Source organism: Pezoporus wallicus, unplaced genomic scaffold, assembly GCF_028554395.1.
Source record: "Pezoporus wallicus isolate ANWC-B61680 ecotype Strahan unplaced genomic scaffold, APGP_CSIRO_Pwel_v1 contig_13399, whole genome shotgun sequence".
In the NCBI taxonomy this organism is placed as follows: domain Eukaryota; kingdom Metazoa; phylum Chordata; class Aves; order Psittaciformes; family Psittacidae; genus Pezoporus; species Pezoporus wallicus.
In genome coordinates, this window is record NW_026639844.1 from 387672 (window position 1) to 405049 (window position 17378).

Here is a 17378-nt window from a genome sequence, read left to right on the forward strand (position 1 = left end):
TGGGCAGAGGAATTTGGGATCCCATAGCCACGCTCAGTCCAGGACAAGGGCACTCATGATGCCGCCGCAGCGACTGGAGCAGGGAATGGTGCTGCCTCCAGCATTGCCCGGTGGATGCCCTGGGAGCAGCCTCATCCCAGCCATCAGCAGGGGTGCTGAGCCACGCTCACGTCACCTGCAGAACTCACAGCTGAACGTCCATAAGGGAGTCTATCAGTAGGTTCAATGTGTGCTCGCTCATGTTGCTGCCACAGGCACTGCTGCATTTGGGGGTGTGCCGCGGTCCGAGCCCCCATCCCGAGGTCTGGCACTGGCACATGGGGGCTGCGGGGGCCGCACAGACCCTTCAGGATGAGAGCACTGGGTGTCAGCATCGAGCCAGCCCCGGAGCTGTTCGCTTCATGTCCAATAAACGCACAAAACCTCCGGCACGGCCCTGCCTGCCTGCAGTCCTCATTCCCAGCAGGAGCCATCCCCACGAGGATGGGGATGAGCCGCCAGGACCCTGCCCTGGCCACCAGGCACGGGGGGGAGTCTGAGGAGAGACTTTAAAGCCGTTAAAGCACCCCCAGCATCACTCGGTGCTGGAGGCAGAGGGAAGATCCTCTCTGGGGATGCTTCCTGCAGCTATCCCGGGCTCAGCTCTGCCACCGGGAAGCACTGAGGGGCTCATCCAGCCGGTTGCTAATGAAATGACAGTATCAGGTCTCGCAGCTATGGCTGGGTTCAGCAGTGTAATCCGCTTACTGTGAAGGCACAACTGCTGCCACTGGCCCCTTGGAGCTCTCTCACTTCCTATGGAGGGGCCTGGAGCACCCCACTCATTGGGCTCACAGCATCCTGCAGTGACCAGGGTCTGTTCTCCAGCTCCATGGCTGTGTGACCAGCCTGGTGTGTTGGGACACCCGTCTGTCCCCAATGCTGGGAGAAAACCACCTCCTCCTGAGGTGCTCGGGCATCCCCACTCTGTCATTGTCCCCTCCTGGGGGACCCAGCATTGATCTATACCAGCACATAGGCTGCAAGCTGCACTGGGAGGGGATCCCCAGTGGACCCCCAGTCTGAGTTTTGGGCACCCCAAGCCCTCTGCAGGGTCTGGCCGGGTCCTGCCAAGCTCCGTCTGAGACTCAGCCCCCATCCTGGTCCCCACGGGCTCATCCCGCGGCCAAATCCAGGCCTGGCTCCATCCCATGTTATAAATAGCCGGGATGCAGGGAGGGAGCTCTTGCTGCCGGGATGGGGGTGCCCCAGGGGTGCTGGGACCCACTGGGTACTACTGTGGGGGGCTCACCCGGTGTCGGGGCTGGATGGTGGGTACCGGGGCTGGGAGGTGCAATGAGCTGTGCAGAGAGCGGCCGGGGGGGTGTGTGGTGTGTGTGTGTGATGGGTGCTTGTGTGTGTGTGTGTGTGTGTGTGTGCGAGGCATGCAGCGATCACGTGTGAAACTTGATCTGCGCGCAGTGGGCTCGGGGGGGGAGCAAAAAGGCACAGAATTGTTTTCAAACCGTTTTTTTTCCTCTTGTTTTCATTCCGGGGTTGGTTTTTTCCCCCTCTCCCCCCGCCGATAAAAGCCCGGAGCCGGCTCCGAGGGAGGAAATGCCAAAACTGCCGCGCTCCGGCTCGGCGGCGAGAGCCCGCTGACCCAGCCGCCGGCATCCCCGGCCGCAGCATCCCGGCTCCCACCCGGTACCAAGCGGCACCATGCGGGCGCTGAGCCTCGGCCTCCTGGCGCTGACCTGTGCCGTGGCCGCGCTGTGCGGGGCCGGAGCGCAGCGCCGGGCGCTGGACGGGGGCAGCCGCCGGCGCTACCACCGGGTGCAGCACGGGCACTGCAGTTACACCTTCGTGCTGCCCGAGACCGACCCCGCGCCCTGCGCCGCCGCCGCCGCTGCCCCCGGCCCGGCCAACGCGCTCCTGCAGCGGGACTCGCCGGCCGGCACCGTGCACGGCGGCCACCGCGCGGCCCAGCGCCTGCGGCACCTCGAGAGCGTCCTGGAGAACAGCACCCAGTGGCTGCTGAAGGTGGGTGAGGGCACGGGGGGGCTCTGCCGGCAGCGCCCATGGGTGCGGCATCCTCGTAGCGCCTGCCTGGGCCAGCAGAGATGCGTGGGGGTCTTGTGCCGGGTCAGCATCTCCCCTGCAACCTGTTTGCACCAGGTGGGGACTCCCTGGAGGAGGATGGGTGCTGTGGGTGCTGCAGATGCTGTGGGTGATGTGGGTGCTGCAGTGTGAGTACTGCAGCTCCTGGGTGCTGTAGCTTACCAGTGCTTGCCTGTATCCTGCTATCCCCCCTGCCATGGCTCTTCGTGGTCCCACCACAATGGAGCAGGGACAGTGGAGATCAGCGCTCCCTGTTCTGGGTCAGGATGCTGGAAAGCTCTCGGGAAGGCTGTTGGCAGGCAGCAGAGAGAGGGACCTAAGGGCAGGAGCCACCAAAACCGCTCCAGCTCCATCATGTTCCCACTCATGGGCTTTGCAAAAGCTCCTGGCGCTTGGTAAGACTTTGAGTGGGGCCCATGGCTCCCTGTGGCCCTGTGACATGTTGGTGGCTGCAGGGTGGAGGGCAGTGGGGTGCCCATGGGGGTGCCCCCACCCCGGCTCTCCCCATCCCCATGACTGGAAGCAGGAAGCGGCATTTCCTTCCGGAGAGCTCAAGCGCTGATGGAGCCCCATCTGCGGGAGCCTGCGTCAGACCCAGGAATAGCTCCCAGCGGCTCATCCCGCGGGACACAGCAGCAGCACTCTGGGTGCTTGTCCTGATGAGGGCATGCGGCTTGTCCCAGCCATCACTGACCCTCCAGGCCAATGGCATCGCCGGCACGGCCACATCCCTGTCCTGGTGGTGGATGCAGTGGGACCTGGGTGGCTTTGCACCCTGATTTCCTGGATGATGCCAGGCAGCAGCACTGGGGCTGGGCTGAATGCACCGAGTGGGGTCCCGGGGTGGCCCAGGAGCCTCTCCTGGCTATGGGGCAGCAGGGACATGCAGGGCTGTTCCCTCATCCACACTAGACGACAAATTCCTCAAAGGCTGGAAAATGCTGATCCATGAAAGCCATGCCGGGATGCCCCAGAGGGACCAGCAGAGCCTGTCACCACCCAGCCGGGGGCAGTGAGTCTCCATCACTGCGGGACCTGCTGGGTCTCCTGTGCATGCACAGCCTGGGGTACGTGTGCCCGGGGTTCCTGCCTTGGGGAACCTGCTCCTTGGCCTCCCTGCCCTGGGTGCCCAAGCTCTGAGCTTCTCTTGGGGTGAGCACAACCTCTAGGCATGCCCAACAAGGCAGGGGCTGTGGGTCCCACCACAAGTGCACATAACTGAAACAGATGTGGGGCTGCACATCTGGGCAGCGATGGGCAGCGATGCCCCACACTGCAGCCCCAAGGAGCACGAGGCAGCGGGGCACTGGGCAGTGGTTACCCCATCCCGTTATCCCAGCTCATCCCACCCCATTATCCCACCGCACCCCACAGCACTCCCCTCTGCTTTCGGAGGCAGCCCACAGCGATGTTTTGCTGTTGCTCCTCGGCATTCCCAATCCACTTGAGCCGCCCAGGGAAGCTTGTTTTGGTCGGGCTCCAGGCCTGAACAAACAAGCCAGGCCTCGAAGGAGGTATCGGGTTTGGGGATGGATTGTGAACATCGCATCCCCGTCTGCTCTGCCCTGGCCCAGGGAGCCTGGCCGGGTGCTGGGGGCTGCTGGGCTCCCGAGGCCCCTCTGTCCCCCCCAGGAGCCCCATACACAGCACTGGGATGTTGCTCCATCCTCCCCACGTGCAGCCCTCTGTGTCGGGGAGGGACAGGGACATGGCCAGCACCCAGCACACGAGGACGTGCGGCTTCTCCCTGTCCCATCGGCTGCTCCTGACACAGGAGGAATTGATTTGAGTTCAGACACAAACATTTGATGGGGCCACCACGTCTGGGCAGGATGGGGTCCCCCTGGTGAGGTACAGGCAGCAGCTGAGGGGTTTCTCCCACCTCTGGACCCCCCAACCAGTGCTTGTGAGATGCTTGGAAATACCAGTGCAGATGGGGACAAGGGAGGGTTGGGGCTGCAAGAAGGCAGCACAGAACCATCCAGCCCTGGGCAACAGGTCCCCAGCACTGGGACAGCAGGGTGCTGGGGTCCCTCCTGCTTCAGAGCAGCTTTTGGGGTGACCAACAGCACCTCTCCCCTCCTCGGGGAGGGATGAGGTTGGTGGGACCGTGCTCACCTCGGTACCCATGGGCTGAAGGGGAGACAATCCCAGATCCCTGTGCTCTGCACAGACCCCACTTGGGTCCACAGTGCCACCCACGGTCGGGGTCACTGCACCCCTCTCCAGCCCCTGCTGCTCCCAGGCCGATGCTGGGGCCGGGAGCAGGGGCTCCGTGTCCTTCTCAGCCCTCCCCGTGCCAGCCTGACCTTTTCCATGGGTATGTTCTGCCCCGGAGCTCCGAGATCTGTTTATTTAATAGGGGGAAAAAAAAGCAGCCAAGCGAATGGGGGGGAGGAAAGGCCTCCCCGAGCCTGTGAAGCAACAAGATTAACGACGTGGTTAAAGGGAAACTCTCCAGCAATCACTCAGCTCGGGAAATGTTTTCCAGACGTGGCTCTCCGACCTTTCCCCGTTTCCTCCTCACGAGCGTGCTCCTCCAAGGGAAGATCCCCCAGGATCGGGGGGCAGGCGGTGCTGGATGGGATGCCCAGCGCTGGGACCCTGCTGCCCGCTATGGGTGCTCGCAGTGGGGTGATGGCTCTGCTGTTCGCTGGGGCTGGGAAGCAGGGGACGGGGCCTCACTGCGATTTCATCATGTGCAAACAAGTGCAAGAGCAGAGCCCTGCGCCCTGGCCCGCTGCCGGCCCCGCTCCCGTGCCAAGCATCCCGGCAGCACCATCCCACCCTGCCAGCGCCGCCGGGTCCCGGGCTCCCATGGGCTGCGCTGCACCGGGATGCGGGGCTGGGATGCAGGATCTCCCTGCTGTGGGGTTGCGTTCCCAGCGTGGGCAGCGCAGCCCCTTCCGCTCCCCACGGCCCCTGCCGAAGCCCCGTATCCCCTGCGGCCGAATGGGAACCTCACGGAGGGGCTGCCAGGAATAGAAAAGGCCTTTGGGAAAAGCGGCTCCCCGCGGGCTGGGAAAGAGGAAGCGGGAGCTCAGCTGTGTCCGCAGCGGCTTCTTCCCAGCCCTGAGCTCTTCCCTGTGGCGGGGCAGCACCGGGTGATGGACACCCACCTTCCCCCGGCCACTGCTGGCCCCAACCTCCACATTCCCGGCCATGGGAATGTGGCGTCGGGGGGCTGGCAGCTGATGCTGATGCTGGACACGCTCTTCCAAGCCTCCCCAGCTTGCCAGCACACACAGCCCTGTGCCAGCTCCGAGGAATGTGGTGCCCAAAGGGGCTCCCCCGCAGCAGCACAGCCCATGGGCAGCTCACTCTGATAAGCCCCAAAGAACCTGGGGATGGGATGTGCCCGCGGCTGTGCCAGGGAGCTTCCCAAATGAGCCGCCCCATCCCTGCTCCCCCCCCTGCAGCTGGAGAGCTACATCCAGACGGGCATGAAGCCGGAGGTGGCGCAGGCCGCGGTGCAGAACCAAACGGCCACCATGCTGGAGATCGGCAGCAGCCTCCTCAACCAGAGCGCCGCGCAGAGCCGCAAGCTCACCGACGTGGAGGCCCAGGTACAGCCCCTGTCCGTCCGTGTCCCCCACCACCCCGGGCCCCACAGCCCCCCCGGGCCCGTGGCAAGGAGCACAGGGGCTCTGCTGCTAAAGCACCCCGAGGTGGGGCATGGTTCAATGCGCCGCTGGCACCAGGGGCATGGTGTGGCCGCGGGTGCTCACAGGGATGCTCCGGGGGTAGGTGCTGAACCAGACGTCGCGCATCGAGATGCAGCTGCAGGAGAACTCGCTGTCCACCACCAAGCTGGAGAAGCAGCTCCTGCTGCAGACCAACGAGATCCACAAGCTGCAGAACAGGAACAAGTAGGGCCTGGAGGGGGGCCCCACCAGACCCCAACGGGTGTCTCCCATCCCAGGAGCAGGGATGCACTTTGGGGGGGTTAAACTTGCTCAGGGACTGGCTGGGGTCCATGGTGGAGGGGGGTCCCACAGCCCCAGCACAGACCTTTGGGCACTGGTTTCCCTTTGCTAAGCGTATCCTAGAGGTGAATAGCGGGGTACGATTCTGTGGGTGCTGCAGGCGATGGGCTAGCCCTGGGTCCCCACTGACGGGCCAGGGTACCACAGCTGGGGCTGGGGCTGCACAGCCACTGTGTTCACAGCCTCCCCATCGCCGCTGCCTCCCCCTTCCAGCATCCTGGAGGTGCGGGTGCTGGAGATGGAGACCAAGCACCAGGAGGAGCTGGCGGGGGCCCGCTCGGAGAAGGAGAAGCTGCGGCGGTTGGTGAGCCGGCAGAGCGGCACCATCGAGGAGCTGGAGAAGTCGCTGCTGGCCGCCAGTGCCAACACCAGCCTGCTCCAGCGCCAGCAGCTCCAGCTCCTCGAGTCCGTGCAGAGCCTGGTGCGCCTCGTGTCCCAGGGCAGAGGTGAGGTGGGGCCGTGCGGGCAGGGTGCGGGCAGGGTGCAGGCAGCGGGAGAGCTCCTCATCCTCCCGGCACGGCCCTGGGGAGATGGGGCAGAAGAAGGAGAAGTAACCCATGGTCACAAACAGCACCAAAGGGCGAGGGCAGAGCAGCAGGGCCAGGCAGGGCTGTGGGACCAGCCGGGCTCCCGCTGTCTCACCGGGCCTCTGCCGCAGCCACGCTGCCGGGGCAGGAGCAGCAATTCCAGGACTGTGCCGAGGTGCACCGGGCCGGCATCCGCGCCAGCGGCGTCTACACCCTCCACATCAGCAACCTCAGCGAGCCCAAAAAGGTGAGTGCGGCCCGGCAAGGGATGCCCAGGGTGCTGCCAACCCCAGTGCACGCTAACCCCAGACCAGTGCTGGTATCCTGATTGCCTGGCTGTGGCTGCCCCATCCCTGGCAGTGCTCAAGGCCAGCTTGGACACAGGGGCTTGGAGCAAGCTGCTCCAGTGGAAGGGGTCCCTGCCCGTGGCAGGGGTTGGAGCTGGAGGAGCTTTAAGGTCCCTTCAACCCAAACCATTCCACGCTTCTATGATCCCAGTCCCATCTGGCTGGAAGGGCTGAGGCTGCAGAGGGGATGAAGGGAGGAGCTGCTGGGTGAAGCCAGGGCTTGCACAGACCCCTCAGCAATCTGCAGCACTCATACAGCAGTCATACAGCCCCATGCAGCACCCCTACATCACCCATGCAGCACCCATACAGCACCATGCAGCACCCCTACATCACCCATGCAGCACCGATACAGCAGCAGGCAGCACCCATACAGCACCATGCAGCACCCCTACAGCACCCATGCAGCACCCATACAGCACCCCTACAGCACCCATGCAGCACCCATGCAGCACCCATGCAGCACCCCTACAGCACCCATGCAGCACCATACAGCACCCATACAGCACCAGGCAGCACCCATACAGCACCAGGCAGCACCCATACAGCACCCATACAGCACCATGCAGCACCCATGCCTGGTGCTGCCCGCTCCGCAGCCCATCCCGGCTCTCCCCGCTGCAGGCATACTGCGACATGGAGACAGACCGCGGCGGCTGGACCGTCATCCAGCTCCGTGCCAACGGCAGCCTCAGCTTCCAGCGGGGCTGGAGGGAGTACAAACAGGTCTGTGCCTGCCCTGGGAGCGGGGGAGACCCGGGGACACCCCGCACTCACCTCCCCACTGCTCCCGCAGGGGTTTGGGGATGCTGCAGGCGAGTACTGGCTGGGTAACGAGGCCGTGCACCTCCTGACGAGCCAGGGCCCCTATGCCCTGCGCGTGGAGCTGCGGGACTGGGAGGGCGGCCAGGTCTATGCCCACTACGGGAAATTCCAGCTGGGGAGCGAGCGGCAGCTCTACAGGTAGGAGAGAGGCAGCTCCAGCCCCCCCCGTCCCCTGCTGCCCCGCAGCGGCCATGGGCGAGGTGGCTGCGGTGCCCCGGGGGTGCAGGATCCCACAGGGCTTCACTGGGGTGTCCTGGGGGAAGGGGGGGGGGGGTTATGGCTCAGCAGAACTCGTCCCCCGGGGCTGGGGGTTCTGCTCTGCTGCCCCTACTGCTCTCCCCAGGCTCCTGGTAGGTTGAGCTGAGCTCTCAGGCAGAAGCTCTTCCCTGTGAGGGTGCTGAGGCGCTGGCACAGGGTGCCCAGAGAAGCTGTGGCTGCCCCATCCCTGGCAGTGCTCAAGGCCAGGTTGGACACAGGGGCTTGGAGCAAGCTGCTCCAGTGGGAGGGGTCCCTGCATGGAGCTGGAGGAGCTTTAAGGCCCCTTCCAACCCAAACCAGTCTGTGTCTATGGTCCTAATCCCAAGCATAGCAGGACCCCCACCCTCGGGGACCCCAAACCATCAGCTCCAGGCCAAGCAGGATCTCTGCCTGCATCCCTCTGTGCCTCTGCTGGTGGCATCCCACGTCCCTCAACCCCCCGGATCAGGGCTGAGGGGCTGTGGCCCCCACGATGTCCAGCACTGATGGCCCATGCCCACCCGTGCCGCAGGCTGTCACTGCAGGACTACAGCGGCACCGCGGGGCAGCAGAGCGGGTTGGCACTGCAGGGCACCCGTTTCAGCACCCGCGACGCCGACAACGACAACTGCCTCTGCAAGTGCGCCCAGATGCTGTCGGGAGGTGAGCGGAGGTGGGGGGAACACCCCCGTGCAGCACCTATGGGTGCTCCCCATGGGATGCCACCCCCCCCACACACCTGCTCCCTCCTCGCAGGCTGGTGGTTCGATGCTTGTGGGCTCTCCAACCTGAACGGCATCTACTACCCAGCGCGGCACAACATCCGCAAGCTCAACGGCATCCGCTGGCACCACTTCCAGGGGCCCAGCTACTCCCTGAAGGGCACCCGCATGCTCATCCGACCTGCCGGCTTCTAGCGCCTCAGCCTGGAGCAGGGGCACCGGGACAAGGGGTGGTTCATGAGGAACCATCAGATCCCACCTCCCTTCTCTTCTCGTGCTCTTGGGACTCCTGTTTTTGCCCCAGGATGGGGGTCCAAGGCCCACCAGGACCCCCTGCACATGCAGCCAGGCTCCAAGGCACGCCAGGGCTTTGCCTTTTCTGTCTTTGGGCATTGCAAAGCTCCCGCTGCTCCTTTATCCCCAGGGGATCAGGGGAGCTGGAGGGGATGAGGATCCTCATGATGGAGGCTTGTGTTGGCAGGGGCTGGCAGAGCCCTGGGATGGGGTTGCGGGGTTGTGGTTTGGGATGGGGCTGCGCAGTGGGTAGCGGATGGGAAGGGTCCTGGGGAGGTCTTGCAGGGGGTCTGAGCTGGGGCAGGGATGGCAGGAGATGGGGATGCAGGCAGCGAGACCCCCTCACCGCAGATGCCTTGAGATGGCAAAACCGGGCTGAGGGCACCTTGGGGAGCAGCCGGAGCAGTGGGGTACGGAGCGTCCCAGTCTCCATACGGCAGCACCAGGGCCCCAGGAGCGGCCCCGGGAGCTGGTGGAGGTCGGGCTGGAGCCACTTTTATTTTTGTACTAAGAGATATTTATTTTCCAAGTGTCTGGAGGGGGCTCTGGGGGAGAGCCCTGCAGGGAACCGTTCCTCCTGTTCAGCAGCAGGGCAGGACAGAGGGACCCCAGCAACCTCAGGGGACCCCTAAGGCCTGTGCAGCTCAGTGCATGGGTGAGCACTCAGTAGGACAGCTCTCGGTGACACCCAGTCCCTGTCCCCCCGTTGTCTTCATTCCCTTCAGCCCCATTGCCACTAGATCTCCCTCCCCCCAAGCCAATTGTGGCTCCCTGCAGCATCGTCACCCTTGGGCGCCCCACTGCATCCCCAGGTCACCTTTCCCACTGGTACCCAAGCCCTGGGGAATTGGTGGCAGTGGTGACAACCCCCAAACCAGGTCCCTTTCACCCCTTGCTGGCTGGGTGACAGCTGAGACCTCACAGAGCTGAGTTTGCTGCCACCAAACCCCATTTCCCCCACCCCGGGGAGCAGGGCCGGTACCCCCCAGTGGGGTGAGGGCCATGGGGACGCAGTGTCCTGTTGGCAGGGTGCTGGCACCGGTGCCACCGGCAGTGGGGGGGGGGGGAGGCTCCGTTCACGCTGCCCTCGGCACTCGCTAATTAACTGTGATTAAAGCACGTGGCGTGGCTGGCGCTTCCCGAAGGTGCTCATCAGGGCGGGATAATGACAGGATGGGAAACGGAGGGAGGGGGGATGCCGGGAGCGAGCGGCGCTGCAGGAGGTAACCGGCGCGGTGCAGCCGCGGGCCAGGGCCTCCCGCATGGCTGGGGCTGGGTGCCAGGAGGATGGGGTGGTCCCTACCCTGGGGTGCTGCACATGGGAGAGCCCGGCGTGGAGGGGTGAGCGCGATGGAGACCCCGGCCCGGCCATCCCTGCTCCATAGGAATAACAGACGGGATCAGCTGTGGCCCCCACGGAAACCGGAGCCACTGAGAGGCAGCTGCCATGGAAAGTGATAGGGAGCGCTGGGGCCGTCCTGCTGTCCCAGCACGGGGCAAGGGGGGCATCCCCAGGGAGACACACACGGCCTCAACGCGCCCGTGCCAGGGATTCACGCTGCAGTCCCATGGGTGCGGGGTCAGAAGCCTTGGGAACACGGCTCGTGCTGTGCGTGCACGCAGGCACGGGGGCACCCAAACGTGCATGCCCACGGCCATGCGTGCACTGGGTCACACACACGCAGCAGCACACAGGCTCTGCATGGACACGCAGGGGCTGGGATGCTGCAGCCAAGCCGAGGGGCTGGAGGGACACCACCACCACCACCACCCCCTGTCCCACGTCCTTGGCAGCAGCATCAAATTTAGACCAAGCTCTGGGCCACGCCGAGCCGAGGAATCCGGCAGCGCAGCCGGGAGCCGCTTCCCAATGAGCTTTCCTGAGGGGGAACCCTGGCCCTGAGCACGTGCCTGCGGTCCCCGTCACCCTGAGGGTTCCAGCTCCCGTGCCCCACGTGCCATCATTAAGGATCCCTTAAGTGTGTGCCTCCTCCCCAGCCCGATTTGTCAGCCTGACTCATGGGCCGGGTGCCAGCACCACATCCTGCCCACCACGTGCTGCCCACCACAATCTGCACGCCGCATCCTGCCCATCACCGCCATATCCCAGGCAGCCGGACCTGCCTGCATCCCAGCAGGAGCTGGATGGATCCTGCACCCTCGTCAGTGGCTTTGGGCAAACGCTCCCAGTGCAGGAGCCAGGATGGAAGGGGAAGCACTTCATCCCCACGAGGGCTCTTTTGGGGACCCCAAGTGTCCCTGTCATGGGGCATGCAGGCGTGTGCGTGGATGTTGGACACATTTAAGTGCATCCATGCACCCTTCAGACACGAAACCTGCAGCCCTGAGGTTGGACCTTGCCCCTGGCCTCTCACCACTGCTGCCACCGAGCAGGACCCGTGCCCCACACGCTGGCTCCCAGCCCTTGGAGCCATGGCCCCAAACACTGCTGCCAGAGCTGCAGGGAGGCAGTGGCAGGGCCGGGCTCCAGGCAGGGTCCTCGGGGCTGCAGGTTCCTTGGTGCCCCTTCCCCTGCAGCCTCCCACTTGCATGGGGGGGACCTCCCAGGAGCAGGCAGCACCCCCAGTGCTGGGAGGCTGCGGGGGGCACCCCGGGGGTAACACCCGGGTGCTTTTCATCTTCAAAGCTCTCCCTGCGCTCACTTTCATCCTCAGCCCACCTCGGAGGCCCCGGCTATCGCCGCCCCATCTCAGCATCCCCGAGCAGCCGGGGCCCAGCCAAGCCCCACGGGAGGCTGCACGGTCGGCACGGTGCTGGCTGTGGCACAGAGGGGAATCCTGCGGGAAGGGCTCTGCCGGGGCCTGTCGGAACCAACCGCCGCCGTGCCGTGCCCGCCGGGCCCCGCGCTGGCACGCTACGGCACGGCACCAGTGCTCCCGTAGGCGCCCGGCACCAGGGTGGGCACCCTGAGGATCCCTGCCCCATCCTGACCTCACCTCCTCGAGAGACAGCACCGCACAGAGCATCCAAAGCACAGAGATTTAATAAAACCATCTGCATTGCTGTTGTCGTTGCTCTTTACAGGTCAAACATGAGGAAAACCAGTGGAAATGAGGAAGAGACCAACAACATCATCGTCATAAATAGAAGATGTGTCCTGGGAGGGGACACGAGCACTCACGGACACTCACACACACACACAGAGCCCTGGGAGGTTAAAGTGGGGGTTCACATTTGCCCCCACCCCACAAAGCATCCGGCTTCACCCAGATCTTTAAAATGGGGGGCCCCCACCCCAGTCAGCACGGCCCCCTCAGGGAGCTCTGTGCAGGGCAGAAACAGCCGCTTACACCCCAGCCATGGGTGCTGGCGAGGAGCAGGGCAGGCAGGGTGACCACACATGGGCTCCCATGCAAATAGGCAATGGGAAGGTGTTGGGGACCCGCCGCGCACCCATGGACACGGGTGTCCTTTGCCCTGCCATGGGGTCACAGTGACCTGGCTCTCCGGTGCTGGCACGGGGATCTGATGGAGCCAGTGGGATGGACGCGTGGCCACCGCACCAGGAAAGCAACGACGGGTCTGAAGGGTCCCATCCCCGCCGAGAGGTCCCCGCTCCTCCATGTCCATCATTGCCTTCTATGAGCAGCCCACCCCGGTGCCCTCCGTGGCCGCGGCACCGCTACACGTTGGAGACCTGCTGGTGCTCCCTGGCCTGGCGCAGCCCGTACAGCCACTTGATGACGCGGGCGTTGCGCTCGATGACGGAGATGCCGTAAGGGACGCGCTCGGGCGGGCGTCCCTCCGGCGTGGCGGCGCTGGGCGGCGAGCGGCCGCCCTCCGAGCTGGCCGTGCTCACGCTGTGGAACTTGAGGGAGACGATGTCGGAGCTGGCGCGGGCGAAGCGCTCGGCGCCCGTGTCCTGCAGCTCCTCGGGGTCCAGGCCGCAGTAGTTGAAGAAGCGCTCCAGGTCGGCGGTGGCACGCGACAGCCGGTCGCTCAGGTCCGACTTGGAGCGGTGCAGCACCGGCTGCCGGCGCGCGCTCTCGGGGCGGGCGGGCGAGCTCCGTGCCGGGGCTGCCGGCAGCGCGCCGGGGATGGGGGATGCGGGTACCGGTGTCACCGGTGTCACTGGTGTCATTGGTGTCATCGGTGTCACCGGAGTCACCGGTGTCATCGGTGTCACCGGTGTCACTGGCCCCCGTGGAGCCCCGCAGGGACGCACGTCCACCCTCCGCACGGCCACGCTGCCAGGGGGCTTGGCGGCAATGGGACTCTCCGGTGGTTTGGCAGCACCAGCACCGTCCGCCCCGCTGCACCGCGGCGCCGGCACCTCCGCCCTCCACTTGCAGTCCCTGCCCAGCGGGTTCTCCGCCTTGGGGAAGGGGCTGTCGCAGAGGTTGATGAGGTTGTTGAGGATCTCCAGGTCGAGGCAGGTCTTGGTGCCCGCGGGTTCGGCGCGACGCGGTCCCGGCGGTGCCCTGCGGCTGGGGGTGAGCACCGCCCGGCGCACCCCCGCTGTGAAGAGGGGCTGCTTGAGCAGCGGTGGCTTCACCGGCTCCTGCCTGGTGCTGGCGACGCGCTGGCTCTTCACGTACTTGGCCTTGTCGGCCTCCAGCCTCTCCACCGCGCTCGGCTTCCCGGCGCCCGGCTCGGTGCCACGGCGGAAATAAGCCGGGCCCTTGCGGAGGATGCGGATGGGCATGGTCGAGGTGAAGGGAGCCGTCACCTGCACCGGCATCCCCTTCATGGCGTCGCCGGCCTGCAGCGCCTCGACGGGCATCCTCGGCGCTGGCACCGCGGCACCGGGTGGGTGCCCGGCAACCGCAGCGATGGGCTCACGTGCCGGCAGCTGCAAAGAGGGCCTGGAGTGAGCGCGGTGCCGCTGTCCCTGCCCGGCCCCACCGCAGACAAAGGCTGCCCGGGCTGTGTGCGGTGCCGCACTGTCTGCGCCGGCAGCGCCGGGCTGCTATTTGAAGGCAGGAACCACGCCTCCATCGCCACCGCGGCCTCCCCGGCACGGTGCATGGCCAATCGGCGCAGCCGGCCTGCTTCAAACCGCACCCGGACCAATGGGGATGGCGGGGAGGGAGCCCCAGCCACGGCAAGGGGCACCCCGGGGAGCGAGGCCGGGGTGGAGATGGGTGGTTTGGTCCTGCACCCCTCAGTGATGCTCTGCCTGCATCGCCTGTGCCCGAGGGTGCATCACCTGCACCACGGGGTGCATCTCCCATGCCCAGGGGTGCATCACCCGCATCAAAGGCTGCATTGCTTGCACCCAGGGGTGCACCAGCTGCTCCCAGGGGTGCCTTGCTAATGCCCAAGGGTGCACCACCTGCATCAAGGGGTGCAACACTCACATCAAGGGGGGCGATGCTCATGCCCAGGGGAGCATCGCCTACTGCCAGGGGAGCGTCCCCCATGTCCGGGGCTGCATCACCCACCCCTCTCACCCACCACCCTGCCAGGCTGGGGGGCTCTGGGGCCCTGCTCCCCCTGCTCTCCATTCCCCAGCTCCCTGCTCCCACCTTGGATCCCATTGGAAAGCACCACCGGGGTTTTCCACCTCCCAGCGAGGTGTGCTGGGAGCGGCGCTGGGGCCCCGCGCACCCCACGTCCCTGGGCCCCTGCCAACCCCAACAATCACAACCGCCCGCCCCAGCGGTCGCACCAAGCCCCGGCCTGCCCATAGCGGCGTGGGGAGGGTCCAAACCAGCCCTGAACCCCACCGCAGCCCCTTCCCAGCTGCTCCCAGTGCCCCTGACCAAGGGTGGGCAGAGCTGGAGGGGTCCCAACACACGGAGGGGCTCAGGCAGCGGCGGGGGGGCGCGTGGGGTTGGATCTTGCCCTCCCCCCCCCCATTCCCGAGCTGCTTTGAGCCCCCCAGCTCCGGGCACAGGTGACCCCCTGCTATGACAGCCCCGGCACTCACCGGGTGCAGCGGTGCCGTGGCCGCAGTCCCTCCTGCGGTGGCCCCGGTGGCTGCCGTCACCGTCACCGTCACAACAACTTCCTGGGTGCCACCCAGGGCCCATCCCAGCATCACCGGCACCCACAGCACCGCGGCACGGCCGCGCCGAGCCACACGCACCGGTGCATCGGCATCTGCGCCCCGATGGGGACCATGCACAGGTCCTCAGCTTGCGGAAGGTGCAAACGTCCGTCCCCCCCACCCCACCCCGGCAGGCAAAGCGGGGACACGGCTCCACGCTGCGGTGGGGCTCGGGTTGATGCCGGAGGCTCAGCCCCAGGGTGAGCCATGGGATGGCTCTTGTGGCACCGGGATGAGGGCACAGGGTCCCCAGCACAGCCATGCGGGCAGCGGGGGGTCCCCTCCCTGTTTGGCCAGCAGGGCCGGGCCCAACCTGCTGCTCCGCATTCCTGCGGTGCTGAGCCTCCTGCCCTGGCACGGCCGGGATGAACCGAGCCGGGCTGAGCCAAGGCACCCCCCAGACACCCCAAAACACAGCCACATCGTCCCATGCCCCCAGCCCTGCCAGAGCATGGGGATCCAAGCGCCACGGCTCAGAACCCCACTTCCACTGGGTGATGCCCAGCCATGGCCCCAGCTCCAACCCCTCCTGGTGCGGGCAGCACAACCAGGCTCACTCGGCACACGGAATAACCCAGGCAGTGCTTCCAGGGAGCCATGCCGGGAGATGTGCGCTTGTGCCCCCCCTCACCGGGCGATCCCGCTGGCACAGGACCGGCACCACTTCCAGCACCCACCTGGATGGGCCCTGCGATGTGGGAGCCGGCTCGGCACGGCTCAGCCGCCACAGTGCTGCTCCCTGCGCTCGTCCGGGCTGTCCGGTGCGTCCTGGTCCCCAGCCGCGTCCTCCCCTTCTACCCCGGGAGCTGCTCTGCACCGCGGCTGCTCCTGCTGAGTCAGTGCTGGGCGAGGACGAGCTCACATGGGATTAAAACCGTGGGGCATCCTCCATGCCAGGCTGCGTCACACAGCGTGATGGGACACGGTGCCGTCCCGGCGTGGTGCTGGTGCAGCCGCGGTGCTGGATGGGGATGCACGGCCTGAGGTGCTCCCACTGCCAAAGCCAGATCACCTCCGGATGCCCCCTGCCTGCTGTGGGCACAGGGTCCCGGTGCCCTGGCACGGACCCAGGGAGATGGGAAGGTTCCCAGCCTGGCTCCCCGCCGGCACGGCCAGCCAGCAGGGCCTGCTCTGACATGGAAAACTTGCCTTGTTCCCGCACGAACCCAGCAGCAGCCCTCTGTAATGAACTCCCAACCGCAGGAAAACAACCCGGAGAGTGGGAATGGAGCTGATGGACCGGAGCGGGGTCACCAAGCCTGCGGTCACAAAGCCCTGCTGGCCTGAACCCAGCCCTGGGGCAGCCCCGGGTGCCATGGTACAGGCATCTCCCGCGGCGAGGAGAGGATGGAGCCGTGTGCTTTTCCAACTGCGCTTGGAAGCAAGACAAGGAGCAGGCGGAGAGCAAAGAGCTGAGGGCAACACATGGAAAACAGTGTCTGGGTGCCACAGGGCTGCCCTGTGCCTGGCCAACAGCAAAGGCGGATCCACACCATGATCCTGGCTGGAAAAACACTGCGCAGAGCCTGCCCGGATGGGCTGAGCCCCACCGTGGGCACCGAGCCTGCACAGGGTGCAGCAGCGGGTGCAGGAAGCTGCCCGGGCACGTCGGGTGCTCCTGGAGCGGGGCGTTGGAGCCTCACCCTCACTGGGAGCATCCCGGGACGGGTTTTGGGAAGGCAGCCAGCGGTGGGAGCGCTCCCCAGCACCTCTGACACCACCTGGCCCGGTTGGACAGGGCCTGGAGCAAGCTGCTCCAGTGGAAGAGGTCCCTGCCCATGGCAGGGCTTGGAGCTGGAGGAGCTTTAAGGTCCCTTCAACCCGACCCAGGCTGGGGTTCTGTGCTGCCGTGTCTGGGGGCAGAGGGACAGGCGGGTGCTGGCGCTGGCTTCGCTCTCACCTCCCACGGGCGCTCGGGGCTGAGCTTCCCACGTGTCACTTCCAGGATTTCCAGGAGCTAAACACAGCCTTCAAGGAGCACAAAACACACTCAGAGGCCAAATCCTTGCTGGAAGTGCTGGGTGGAGGCAGCTGCGGGTGCCAGGGCTCGCGGCAGCCCCAGGCACAGACACTGCAGAGCCAGGAAGCCCCCCAACACCTCTTCTTGGTGAGTGCTAATTCCCGATGGTTCCTTGCATCCCCTTGGCACACCGGGGCTGTGCCTGGCTTTGTAGCAGGGAAATGTCCCCTATGCCATGTGCCGTGATCGAGGGCAAGGCACCGCCTGCTCCTGCCTCAGTTTCCCCAGTTGTGAGGCAGGAGCACCTTCATCAGGGACTGTAGCAACAGGATAAGGGGTGATGGGTTTAAATTGGAACAAGGGAGAT

The 17378-nt window shown here is 65.8% G+C and overlaps 2 protein-coding genes across 3 annotated transcripts; one reads left to right on the forward strand and one right to left on the reverse strand.

The window, feature by feature from the left end:
* The first annotated feature begins 1701 nt into the window (after positions 1–1701).
* On the forward strand, positions 1702–8998 carry ANGPT4 (angiopoietin 4). The gene is made up of 9 exons (XM_057416561.1): positions 1702–2022; positions 5520–5666; positions 5848–5969; positions 6300–6532; positions 6745–6860; positions 7585–7686; positions 7757–7923; positions 8555–8685; positions 8779–8998. Exons 1-9 carry the CDS (start codon positions 1702–1704, stop codon positions 8937–8939), a joined length of 1500 nt encoding a protein of 499 aa, XP_057272544.1. The 3' UTR covers positions 8940–8998.
* Positions 8999–12615: 3617 nt separating this feature from the next.
* FAM110A (family with sequence similarity 110 member A) lies at positions 12616–15805 on the reverse strand. 2 transcript variants are annotated; one of them, XM_057416577.1, is made up of 2 exons: positions 15729–15805; positions 12616–13851 (listed from the first exon to the last, which is right to left on the reverse strand). In XM_057416577.1, exon 2 carries the CDS (start codon positions 13780–13782, stop codon positions 12682–12684), a length of 1101 nt encoding a protein of 366 aa, XP_057272560.1. In that variant the 5' UTR covers positions 13783–13851; positions 15729–15805; the 3' UTR covers positions 12616–12681. The 2 variants fall into 2 exon arrangements, with proteins under 2 accessions (XP_057272560.1, XP_057272559.1); XM_057416576.1 differs by lacking the exon at positions 15729–15805 and adding an exon at positions 14932–14993.
* Between the last annotated feature and the right edge of the window lie 1573 nt (positions 15806–17378).